Source organism: Cydia fagiglandana, chromosome 1 (genome assembly GCF_963556715.1).
Source record: "Cydia fagiglandana chromosome 1, ilCydFagi1.1, whole genome shotgun sequence".
Lineage (NCBI taxonomy): Eukaryota > Metazoa > Arthropoda > Insecta > Lepidoptera > Tortricidae > Cydia > Cydia fagiglandana.
In genome coordinates, this window is record NC_085932.1 from 30,166,189 (window position 1) to 30,179,287 (window position 13,099).

The following is a 13,099-nucleotide window of genomic DNA, read 5'->3' on the forward strand; positions in this document are numbered from 1 at the left end:
GTAGTTTTTAATTTTAGTTTATAATTGTTTTTTTATGTTTATATTACATGTAACTATCGAATCTTTTAAATAAACTTAGATGATAGTGAACCTTCTCCATACAAGAGTTGTCCTAATTTACTTCACTACATATTATCATAAGAAAAATATTTTAGTTTTACCGTTGTATCGAAATAAAATTAAAACCTTATCAAATTCTAAAAACAGAACGCCGTCATATATTTCATATTGGATGAAAAAATATCACCTATTTTGTTAAATTATTTTTAATCATGATATAATTTCGTTTTATACGAACTCTCGTGACACAATAATTAGCTTTTCCTACTCGTAAATATGAAACAATTATTCATTTATTTAATCTAAAGTATAATAATTAGGGATGCCACGAATATATGGCAACTATTCGGTATTCGGCCAATTCGGCCACTTTGCGAATATTCGGTATTCAGCCGAATGTTGCCTACTATTCGGCCGAATACCGAATACCTGATGCTCCTACCTAAAAAAAAAATTACACAAAAAATAACCAAAAACTAGGTATATAATGTATTTTGGAAAGTTAGTTAAATACCATGGTACGTTTTTGAGCATTGGTTGATTACATAATATTTTATTTCTATCATGGGTTTGATTTGATTGACTCTTACTACATTAATTGATTCTGTTCAACATAAAAATATAATATGTTAGCAAACGTTGTGATTTGTTGGCGAACAGTTTTCATAATAATTGTGACTCAAAATGTTCGCATTTCATGTATTCGGCCCAGAGGTGGGGCCGAATATTCGGATCTCTACTAATAATACACCCATGTCTTATAATAAAAATTAGTCGACTATGCTGGTGTATAATTTGCTGAATTCTTTATAATTTCGATTATTCCGTTTTACTTCGAAATCGCGTGTTTCATCCTAATTACCTTACTCCAAAATTATCACAAAAGTATATTATCTTTGATCCAAAAATATACCTTTTAAAATCTCGTATCATATATCACCACAAAATCGACCTTGTGTTTATGTGAGAAAGTTGAATTTGGATCAAAAAGAAAACTATCATACGTCCTCGCACGAGTTATCTCCCGATTAGTCCATACCTACTGACACATTGGGGCTCTAGTTCACATTTTCTGATATCATTAGATTATCAAGTCGGGTGTGCAGAAGACTTATTGATTGAATTAATGCGAATAATTTGATTCATTTTATTTTGCAATAAATTAGATTCTTTTATAAAGCCAAAATCAGTGATTCTTTATGGTTTGAACAAATAAATTTTGAACATTTTGGGGGTGCTCGTACCTAACTCGTATCTCGTACTGTGGAAGAAGAACGTTCTGTAAATTGTGTTTTATAACTTATAAGTTTAGTTATGGAGAGCACTCGTTTGTTACCGGATGGAGGTAAGGGTTAAAGTTGTATCTAATGTCACACGTGTTGTAAAGTTGTTGCTGGTTTGGCGGGCGAAAACTCGGAAAGTCTCATTTCCGGTCAACGTAACTTTGCCGTCCTTGGGTATTTTGTGTGTTAAATATTTAATAGTGGATTTTTAACTAAGGGTTGAAAGTACCCCGAGATATTTTATAGGTAGTCAAAAACACATCAACAATTCTGCATGTTATCTTTAAACTTAATAATAATAAGTCATTCGTTGACAATAGAGGAGACAGCTTAGTGTCATACACTGGGCATTAGCATGTCGAGCACTAGGACTTTAACCTTACGTTTATCATCTGTTGAAATAATAAGGTATAAACATCAGTGTGTTACTTCACAGTTGCTCCACAAACGTTAGGTAACTGCTGTGTGGATGCACCTTTAATCATAATAATGAAAAAAAAAACATTGAAAATGCTTTCTGTGATAGTAATTAAGGCACAATATGAATGCATTAGTCACTGCTGGTATTCCGGTACGCTACGTCTTACGTACGCGAACAACGCGCGAACGCGGCGCGGCGCGGCGCGGCGAAATCAATCCTTTGATGCCCATAGAAGTGTCCTACGTAAGCGATCTCGTTGCGAACGCGGTGCGGCGCGATTTGCACGCGAATGTCAGGCGGCGCGGCGCGGCGCGGCGCGGCGGCGGCCGCTTTCGCCGCGCCGCGCCGCGCCGCGTTCGCGCGTTGTTCGCCTACGTAAGACGTAGCGGTACTTGCGAATGTTCAGTAGGCGATAAAATCAGTATTATATGTGGAAATATCATGAACGGGTGAGACATCTGACACGAGTCAGACCAAGATAACTCTGCAGCGAAACCCGGTAAGGGCATTTATTTGTGTGTTGTTCACGAATATTTGTTGCTGAGTTATGGAGGTACTATATGAATCTAATTATGAATCTAACCTATGTATATCATCGCCTCGTACCCATAGCACACGATTTGCTTAGTTTGGGGCTAAGTTAATTTGTGTAAGATTATCCCCAAATAAAACTAGTACCTACCTAGCTCTACGCAGTAGACCTCGCGAGCATAACTCAAACATGAACAAATGTATGGTATGGTTGTGGCATTATGATTCCTAAAACTGGATCGACAAAAAAAAATATATAATTTAATCATCGAACCTGTTTACAAAATTTCACGAAAATCGGTTGCGTACGCGACCTGTAGAGGCGAACATCAGGACATACGAAGCATTTTTGCCCAAGCTGAAATGAAGACCTTCGCTAACGCTCGGTCAAAAAAATGTAAAAAATTGCTCTCGTGTGCCACCACGGTAGGTATAGGTATGTATAGGTAACTTATTTATTTTGGACGTTTTCAGTTCGCGATCATGTGCGAAAATACTTCAACCCGGAGGGCTTCGACTCGTTGGCGTTTCGAGACATGGCCAAGCTGGGGCTCCTGGCGCTGCTGCTGTCAGAGCTGGTGGTCTACTTCTTCCTGCAGCAGAGCGCAGACCTTGGAGAGATGCCCCACAATGTTACAGGTAACTTGGGTGACATGGCATTGGCAATGACAAAGTTTGGCAATGTCATTAATTAATGTAAAATTGCTATGAAAATAAATTGTTTATAATGACACCTCACTTTACTGATAAAGATATTGGCCGAATTGTGGCACCTTCCCAAAGTGCCAAATTTTCACATGGACATTTTTTTCCAAGTTAAATTCCTTATTTTTATTCGTATAAAATATGATAAAGTAACAATTCCTGTACAAAAGCATATTTTGTTACTCAAAGTAATCTTAAAACTAGACTATTAAATTTTGTATTACAATCTAAAATTTTCATTTCCAGAATCAGCGTATCGTTACTTTATAGAATGACCATAAAAATAAATAAATAGAAAATTTCTATTATCGCTTTCCCTACACTGTTCAATTAGCATTCACACTGTTTAAATAAATGTTAAATGTACAGACACGGACATTTATTGCTAAGCCATTTAGGTTTTATTTTACATTGGAGATGTCATAACGTTAGTATTGACAACCAAATTAGCTTGAACCGTAGATGGATTAACAATTAAAGTCTGTGGCCATGTTCCTAAAGCGTATTTATCTTTCTCTAGATGTCATTATAATGAGCATATCGCTGCTGGAGTTCCTCGTGGTCCCGATAATCAGTGGGCTGGGCTCAGAGAGGAGAAGGAGCGTGCTAGTGGGATGGACCATCGCCGCTCTGGTCGTCACGGTACCTCTGTTCGCGTTGCCTGACCCGGATACTACTGTCGATGAGGGTGAGTACGAGTAATATGAATGTTTTGGTCTTGTTTTAAGAGCTCTTTGTTGTGATGATTTAGGTACAACGTTAGGTATTTGACTAGAAGCGTTGTTTGCCTAGCAGTAAGATCAAAGAGAAACGGCGGGCTCAAGCCCCGTAATTAATTATGCACGTGCCTAGTTTTATTTATCAGTCGCTTTTCACTGAAGGAACACATCGTGAGAAAACCTTTTTAATCCCTATAAAGCCTAAAGTTCCCTTCTGGGTTGAAAGGTCAGTTTGGCTGTCGAGCTTTGCTAAAAACTAGTTACATGTTGAAAATGTTTACATTGCAAGCTATAATTAGACAGTTATTTTCCCTAATTCAACAGTAAGTATTGTATTGTATTGTAAGTACAGAATACGCGCGTAACCCCCTATTCTTTGTGGTTGCAGGGCTTTGCATAACCGCAGTTCCACTAATTCCTCGGTCTTTCGCCACGGGTGTCTCAGCGAAGACTGCATTCCGTCTGTTCATGCTGCTCATATGCGGGGTAGTGAGCGCGCTAGGCAGAGCGGCCTTCTTTTCACATGGACTTGCGTATTTAGACGAGAAGAATCCTTCCTATAACCTGCATATGCATGTTGGTAAGTTAATAAGTAGGTTCTAATACTCCACCAGAGTATAGGTAGGCATACAAATGCTGCTGAAAATGTAATAAGGAGCTGTTCTATGGTCTGGTAATATTCTTCGACTTTGCTTACATATTTAACAGTGTTAACCGAAACTTAGTTTCCTGACTTTCTAGAAAAAATAATTAGAGTTACACCAAGATAACGATAACGATTTTGATAGCGCACACAGAGCAAGTGTTATTTTAAACGTCAAACTTCTATGAAATTATGACATATAAATAACAATTTCACTGCGTGTGCTATCAAAATCGTTGCAGACTTGTCTTGGTCTAACCCTATTCGTTTATAAGGCTTAACTTGCTTAAATGTTTGCCCTTCATTCCTCAGGTCTCTTCATCCTCTACCGCGTGCTGGTATACATTCTCGGCAGCTGCATGAAAACCATGACCTTGGACCTGCCGTGGCTGCAGATCCTGATCATCGTTATCAAGTACCTGCTCACGCTGCTTCGGCTCTACAGGTACCCTGAAGCGGTTCCGGTGCCGGAAAAAGAACGTCGAAGTGACGAAGGTATGCATCTTCCACTACTTCTCTGTATTGTTAATGAAATAAAGAATTGATTGATTGACTTCGTCCTGGTAGGTATACCGTAGCATGAGAAGTTTTGGAAACCTAATTCGGAGAATCGGATGATATTTCAATCAATATTAAGTACGATGAATTTAACAGCAACTTTTCCCCCTTGTCGATAAATCCGAAACACTAAACCCATTTTTATGTAGCTCGTAAGCATTTTTATCGGACTACAAATAAAATAAAACCTAGCTGTTATATTTCCAGGTCTAATCCGTAGCATGGGCCGTGTTCTTGGCAGTAAAGTGGGAGTTCTGCAAATCCTGTCGATGGCCTTACTGGCAGCTGCTTGGCGGGGCTTCGGGCTATATGAAGCGGCCTTCGTCCAGGTACGAGTCATGGAGCCAGTTTATACTTTATGAAGTGTACATTCCGCAGTGCGTCGCCTTCTTTCTATTTCCCTCGTTGCTGAGAATCGCGTCCACATGCATTTGTGTCCATTTTTTGCGGTCTTGTGGACGGCAAGGTGCAGACTGCCGCCAGCCGACCTCTTCAAAGAGTTCGACAATCTCATACGTAATGTACCATCAGGCGTAAAAGTGCATGGCGACTTTATCAATGAATTCATTCATAATTTCTTCATTGTTTATACGACAACGGTTTCACTCACTTGAATTTTTAGTCGCTATTGGCGACATGTTTCGGGCCCGTCGGGGGTCCTTCCTAGGCTCGAGTGCTCGCGGCGGCTGCAACTCGTGCACTCACGAAAGTTTAATATCGATCATAATTTCTTCATGCAATTTCGATGCTCATTGTACGTGCACCACCCCGAACACGTTTGCTATTGCTTCGGTAGAGTAAGTAGTGGCAATTTTATTAATCTTGGCTTCGGGATGCATGAGACGGTTTAAGTTTCAGTTCGTGTTATGGTCATGATCATGTTCATATATTCTCTTATCTTTTTATTAAGTAAGCTCCTTAGGTTCCCCGATTGCATTCGTGGAGTTAGCTTCTGGCGATTTTTGTACGAATTTTACAATGTTTTTTCAAATACTTGGTTAGTAGCTAGGAGATAAGCAATTGCTAAATTTAGGTTACACAAAGCAGCGTTACAATACAAAGATTAAAAAATTGGTCAATAGGCTTGGCAATGATACGATTTAGATAAGGAGATAAATGAGATAATGACCGTTATGTGTTTCATTGGACTTATCTTACTCAGATTTAAGTATTTTCTTGTTATTTAGGGTTCCGTACCTAAAGGAAAAAAACGGAACCCTTATAGGATCACTTTGTTGTCCGTCCGTCCGTCCGTGAACAAGTGAAGGTATCGAGTTGAAATTTAAACCATATAAGAGCCTCGGTAGACAGTACCATTTTGTACCATTTGGAGTTGAAACTCTAGGTCCATGGGGTCCCAGCGCGCAAGTTGTTTGCTCATTACTTTTCTAGTAATTTTTTCTCACGAGAGGTGGTCAAAGTCGAAATTGATGTTTCGCTGTGAATTTAATTCAAGATTAAACCAGTTTTTTTTTGTATTTTACATTGTGTATCGATAAAATACCTACTCTGTTATCTTAATTAACTATTCATGATGCAGTACACATGAAACAAACTAACTTCGAGACTTTTCCTAGTGCACACTGGCACTAACAATGTTAAAAACGGTCAAAATTCATGGAAAACCTTAATTTGGCAATAACTCGAAAACATGCCACTTTTACTGGGGTTGGGTTTAAGTTGGTTTGGGTCCTCTTGGCCTGGTCTACCTCCAGTGTCACTGTGACGTGTCACTTATGGGACACCCTGTATATTGTATGTAAATAAATGTAAAAAAAAATCCATATAAGTCATAATTAATATAATTATAACTACTTACTCAAGTGCACGAGTAGCCCTTGAAGCTGTGAGTACCTAAATCAAATTTAATTCTAAGTGAGCGCAAAAAAGATACGGCCGTTTATGCCACAAAAAACAAAAATTTCGACACTCTCAAGGGAATCCATCTACACAAGGCTTTTTTTTAAATAGAAAAGGAATGCAGTAGAAAAAGTTTTTGAGTCTTATTTTGACCCCGTGTCTTGTATTTACCCCAGCTGACCCTATTTTATATTATACCTAATTAACACACATGGTAACCGCTTTTATACATTTCTTTACTAGGTATAGTATTTTTTCCAACAAAAGTACTTTTTAAATAATTAAATTAATTATTGCAGGTGAAATACTACGTGCATCCGGACAACGATTCACAACTGGGGATGATGAATATGAATATAAAACTGATATCCATCGTATTAGGAGTTATTGTAAGTTCTATTTAAGTTGTAATAACCTTAGGGCCTGTCTCACAATGTCCAATAAAGTATTTGATAGCTAAATTAACAAACAAATTAACTGTAATCTGAAAGTGAGTCGTGAGTGAGCAAAATTTTAATTGCATATGCAATTAAAATTTTGCTCTTTTAGATCGGTTTTATCGGTCAATCCCTTTTCCATTCACACAAAACATACGACAAGACATAATGATACCATTTTTGTCGACTACTTTCAGCTAGCTGGATACCTCTACACCGCCCCCGTCATGCCGAAGTTTGATCCTAAAGCAGCAGTCGCCAGCGCTGCAAAGATGAGTTTCCTCGCTACCATATTCTACGTTGTAATGACTGCGCTGCTGAGCTGCAATCGAAGCGGGATTGGAGGCTTGGCTGAGCTTAATTATACTCAGCCTGCTTGTGGACGAAGCTGTGGGTAAGTCACAAAGAAGTGCTAGAGGCAGACCGAGAAAAGTCTGCGGTGATTTTGATAGCTCACGCAGTGCAAGTGGCATTTTAAACGTCCAACTTCTATGAAATTATGGCGTGTAAACACCGCGTGGACTATCAAAATCGCTGCTCCGTTTCTTGATCTAACTCTATCATCAGAAATATAAAATATCTAATATTTGACGCGTTGATTTCGCTGGATGGAAACTGTTACCTGCCGCCCTAACCAGGGGTTAAATTATTAAGTTTAAAATTATATCTGGCTTAAACCTATTTGTTTTTTCAGTTGCGATCGGCCATGGATGGAGTATGACCCCGTCTGCGTCCCTGAGCAGATGACGACGTATTTCTCTCCTTGCCACGCCGGCTGTACTACAGCTGACACTGTTAATACTATTGGGTAAATTATTTACTCAACCATCGAACAGCGCTTGCTGTATTAATCTCTAATTTCTAAAACTCTTAGAGCCCTAGTCAAGATGATTATTTAAATTTTAAATTATCGATTGGCCTTTCTAACAAATAAGTGTCTTGTTTTTTGTTTGCGTTAACGCTGATTGATATTGTAAAGTTGTCGTTCATACTTCATACATCCAAAAAATATCGGATCCAAAAGTGAACCTTGGGGAACGCCTCATCCTATTTAAGTCATTTATCATTTAAGAAACGTGCACCGTTTTGTATTTATTTTCCATGTGTTTTATTTCTACAAATTGTTTTCCATTTCTTAAATTATGATTCAGGGTATACTCGAACTGCTCATGCGCGCCGGGCGGGCGCGTCACCAAAGGCGCGTGCGACGACGGATCCTGCGCCAGCATGTACAATTTACACCAAATGTTTTACGTCACCATTTGCTTGGTCAGCAGTAAGTTCATTGACCGACTTCTTTACTTAAGTGCCTCCGCTGTCTTCGGAGCATGGACTCTATTGAAAAACTCCGATTGAAAAATAGTAATCGCAACGATTGGCGCGGACGCGCCGTGCAAGACTGCGGAGACACTAATAGAAAATATTAATATTTCCTCTTCAAAATATATATCTCTTACATATACTTCCGATGTTCCCGTACCTACCAACCCACCTTAAATCTTGTTTCTTCGAGAGTTGGGTTTTAATTTTGCTCCGAGTTGAAACCTAGAAGGCGTACCATATCGAAGTGAAAATGCCGTTCCACTAAGCGCAATGATTTAAAATAAATTGATAATGGCAGACCTGCAGAAAAGAGCGAAGTCACAGATTATTATTTTTTGTTTCACAACCCTTTTGCTGTATTTTCATTGTATTGTATTGTATCTTCAATTATTTTTAAGAAAATCTGTTGTCAATTGTTTTTCAGCGCTGGCGTTCATATGGCACACCACCGTGTTGTTGGAGTCAGTGGACAAGCGTGACGTCGCGATGGCGTTAGGCGTCGCGTCAAGCGTCGTGTCACTCGTCGCCTTCGTGGGGGCCCACGGGTTCTACATGGGAATCAGCTGTAAGTACAGACACACTAGCCCACGGATGTACGTACCATTGCGCTCCACGACTGTTGAGCCATGTAGGGTCCTAACTAAATTGGTTGATCAATACTTAGCTACGCTAGGTAATGGTATGGAATGTCCAATTTAGCTAGAACCCTGAATGGCATCAATCACGGAGCGTGCATTACTGTGCATAGGTAGAACCAGGTGGACAAGCGTGAAGTTACGATGGCCGTGGGGCGCGTAGCAATGCACGCACGAGAACTTTCCAAAGTTGCGAAACTTTCCACATGAGAAATTCTCGGTAACTTCTGAGAATGTTCTCGAGAGCGAGAATTTATTTATTTATCGTAGTTTATACCATGAATATTCACGATAGTTTAGGTGTAGTCCTTACCCCCAGAAAATTCCGACTTTTGGTCGTCCGCTTCTGGTCAGAAAAATGTATGACGGCCCGGCCAAACGGTCAGACTTAGGTGGGGGGTGCTCGACCAAATGTCATAGAGGGACCCTGGCAGTTTTTGACGCCGCCTTTTTTTTTCCATATGGCCGACTTTTTTTTAAACTTTTTTAATTTTGTCCTAGCGCGCTGAAATGGTCACGGAATCTCGGAGTCCCCTAGATACCTATGAAAAAAATTTTTTTGGGGAAATGCTACAATTGCGGGAAAACCGGCCACTTTTATTTTGTATGGCAACTTTTAAACGGTGCGTGATAGGTGGGGGGTGCTCGACCAAATGTCATAGAGGGCCCCGAGACAAAACAAACTGCATTAAAAAAAAATCAAAATGGCCGACTTTTTTTTTAATTTTTTCAAGTTGGTCCGAGCGCGCTGAGATTTGCCATGGCGTGAGATAGAGGCCTCTAGATTCTAATGAAATTAAAAAAACATTTTGGAAAAAATTGTCGAAAGTCGAAATGTTCTCTGATATAAAGTGAGAATTTAAGCAACTTATTGGTAAATTTATCACATCAACAAAATAGCTAACTGTAATAGACAATAATATATGCATAATAACATTTAGTTTTAAGTTATGCCTATTTAAACTTTATTTCAAGTATATTCTCTTGTTTTAACAATAATTTCCATGTTGCAGGAATGTTCTGAGAACATTCTCGAGAACGTTTCCGCTTTTTGGGAATGTTCTGCAATTTGTACATTGCTAGGGGCGCGTCAAGCGTACAGTCGTACCTATGATTCTTTCTTTAATATAATATTTGATATAAAATTAAAGTTATTCTTTTTATGTAGTGCATAAAAAGAATACAGGTGTTGTTATAAAATTACTATAGGACTAAGTCGATCTGTGATTGCCCTATAATATTCATTTATTTATTGTTTCCAGTGTTCACGTGCGCGTTCACCCGCGGTTCTAAGTGTCTCCTCCAGAACGATCACTTCGCACCCTGGGTGGGGTACTCCAGCGCAGTCCTAGCTGGTCTAGCTTTCATACTCACCGTGATCTCCTGCGTCATACTGAGGAGACAGAAGGCACCGAAGGAAGAAGATATCTACCTTGGATAGTGTATATAAAAAACTTAGTTATAAATGAAACAAATAATGTGCCGATATATTTTGTTTTGGGTTTTTTAGATTTGGGTTAAATTTGGCTGGTTTGAAGGTCTCCTCTATCTCCTCATTCTGGGTAGATTGAATTCGAAATCTCAATTTGGAACGAACAAATTGTATGTTTTATACATTTAGTTATATCATACGTTTTCGTAACTTAGTGGAAGATCATTGAGACATAATGGTGAAATTACGCTTATTATACAGAAGAGAATCTATTAACCACCAACATTTATCAAAACCTTAAAAAGAATATTCATATAATTAAATCGGCCCTATTAGCATCAGGGGTCTATAAGTATCAGGTACTAGTGGTACGTTCGAAAGTATTAATTATGACCTATTTCGTACCTTGTCACAGTGACAATCAGTATCAAAGTCTCTAGAGACCTAATGGGTCAAACAGATCACTGTGTTATGTCTTTCCTGTAGACATACACAAGAGTTAAGGGCTATAAAGGTTAATTTTCTTATTTAACCTTTATCCGCGTGAAAAGGTCCTCCTTTTATTTATAGAACTATGATAAAATCATTACTTACATGCCCACAAGCTATTTCCCACAGGAGAGAAAAAAATATAGTTCGCGCGAACACACTAGTTTTCTCTCCTGTGGGCAATAGTTAACAGCTTGTGGGCATGTAAGTAATGATTTTATCATAGTTCTGTAAATAAAAGGAGGACTATTTCACGCGGATAAGGGTTAAATAAGAAAATTAACCTTTATAGCCCTTAACTCTTGTGTATGTCTACAGGAAAGACATAACACAGTGATCTGTTTGACCCTAAATGCTATTGTAACTGTGCCACGGTACAAAATGGGTCATCAATTAAAACTTTCGACTGTACTACATAACTCATAGTGTCTTGGAAAAGGATAAATGTAGTAACCCCACGAGGAAAAGCGTGTTATACAAGATTATAATGTATTACTGTGATACTAATTACTAATATAGTGAACTAGTATAATATATTCCATAAAGTAACTGTTGACAACATGTCAGTTATTATATATGTACATAGGTAATATTTATGTAAGATGTAGTGCATAATTGATTAATTATTTTCCATCGTATTTTCACGGCAACGTGCGAACGTGTCTTGCCATTTCAGTCAGTCTCGGTACAAAAAGTACTGAGGTTGACTGAAGTCGCATGACAAATACGAACGTTTAGGTACGTAATAATTTTTAAGAAAAAAAAACCGACTTCTATGGGGGCCGGTGAAAGATTATTGTAGATGGTACACTATGTAGAAAAGGAGGTAAAACCACCCACTTTTCTACTAGCATTTCGCTTCCGTAAGGGTCGTAGTTCTAGCCTAACCTAACCCACTTCTCTGATAGCAGTTCAGTTCTGTGAGGATCGCAGTTCAAACCTAACCTAACCCACTTAACGGCGCATGCGGTGCGGTGTACGGGGGTTTAAGCGGGAGGGGCTAGTAAGGCATTGGCATCATCATATTTATATACTTACACATTTTATGGTAGGTAATAGTGGTTTATTTAGTTAAGGTATCCTAGTGGTTTTCCGGGTCAAGGTCCGGGTCCGAGTCCGGGTCTGAGTCCGGGTCCGAGTCCGGGTCCGAGCCCGGGTTCGAGTCCAGGTCCGGGTCCGGGTCCAAACCGGATCCGGGCAGGGCTTGTTAACGTTACCAATTCACATTATAAAGTAACGTTACTTAACGTTAAAATCATACAAATACCTTATTACCGGTAGTAAATGGTAACGATACTTGATAACTTAACATTATTATAACGTTAGCTAGTTAACGTTAATTTTACCGGTACTTTTACTTTTCATTGCAGGGCTTGTTAACGTTACCCAATTCACATTATAAACTAACGTTACCAAACTAACGTTAACACTATCATTCATAAAGCTGATATTTGCTTGTAATTTCATACACACTATTAAGGCCAGTAGACCTTATTGACCATAAATACGGCAGGGCTTCTGTCAAATTGAAATAGAATCAGTCAAAATACATCAAAGATAAATGTACGTTAGTAAAACTCAACTTTAATTATAGTAGTTAGAGTTCATAGTCTTTTGTCATTATTCTTTATACTTATCAAATGAAAGAGGTGGTATTCTACTTGTTTAAGATCTTTCTCCAATATGTATTGCATCTCACTCTCTCATTAAGTAAAATGTGAGACGCATATACACATTGGACCGAGATTGGATAGATAGAATACCACCCGGCTGTTCATCAATCATAAATTAGTTTGTTAAATATGATGGTATAGCTAATTCCTTACTTGGTCGGTTTATATTAGGTACAGGCATCTTTGATATAATATACGTCAAGATTATATAAGATTATTAGGTTGGATAATGTCTTGATTTATTTTGTGAAATATGGAGGTGTTGCTGAAATGTAATTTAGTCGGATTATATTAAATGAGACACCTATTTTAATAACAAAACTTCCGTGA

At 38.5% G+C, this 13,099-nt stretch overlaps 2 protein-coding genes across 2 annotated transcripts in view; one reads left to right on the forward strand and one right to left on the reverse strand.

Annotated features, from left to right (window-relative positions):
* Positions 1–11,051, forward strand: part of LOC134669207 (solute carrier organic anion transporter family member 2B1-like) — a 31,107-nt gene extending 20,056 nt beyond the window's left edge. Inside the window, exons 2-12 of the mRNA XM_063526727.1 lie at positions 2,770–2,934; positions 3,521–3,688; positions 4,108–4,299; positions 4,675–4,857; positions 5,128–5,249; positions 7,080–7,169; positions 7,415–7,611; positions 7,912–8,025; positions 8,369–8,493; positions 8,965–9,105; positions 10,438–11,051. Of these exons, the coding sequence (XP_063382797.1) occupies positions 2,770–2,934; positions 3,521–3,688; positions 4,108–4,299; positions 4,675–4,857; positions 5,128–5,249; positions 7,080–7,169; positions 7,415–7,611; positions 7,912–8,025; positions 8,369–8,493; positions 8,965–9,105; positions 10,438–10,616 (1,676 nt within the window). The 3' untranslated portion in view covers positions 10,617–11,051. The remainder of the gene's footprint in view (positions 1–2,769; positions 2,935–3,520; positions 3,689–4,107; positions 4,300–4,674; positions 4,858–5,127; positions 5,250–7,079; positions 7,170–7,414; positions 7,612–7,911; positions 8,026–8,368; positions 8,494–8,964; positions 9,106–10,437) is intronic.
* Positions 1–13,099, reverse strand: part of LOC134669455 (ATP synthase subunit b, mitochondrial) — a 98,394-nt gene that overhangs the window by 41,395 nt on the left and 43,900 nt on the right. The window lies entirely within an intron of this gene.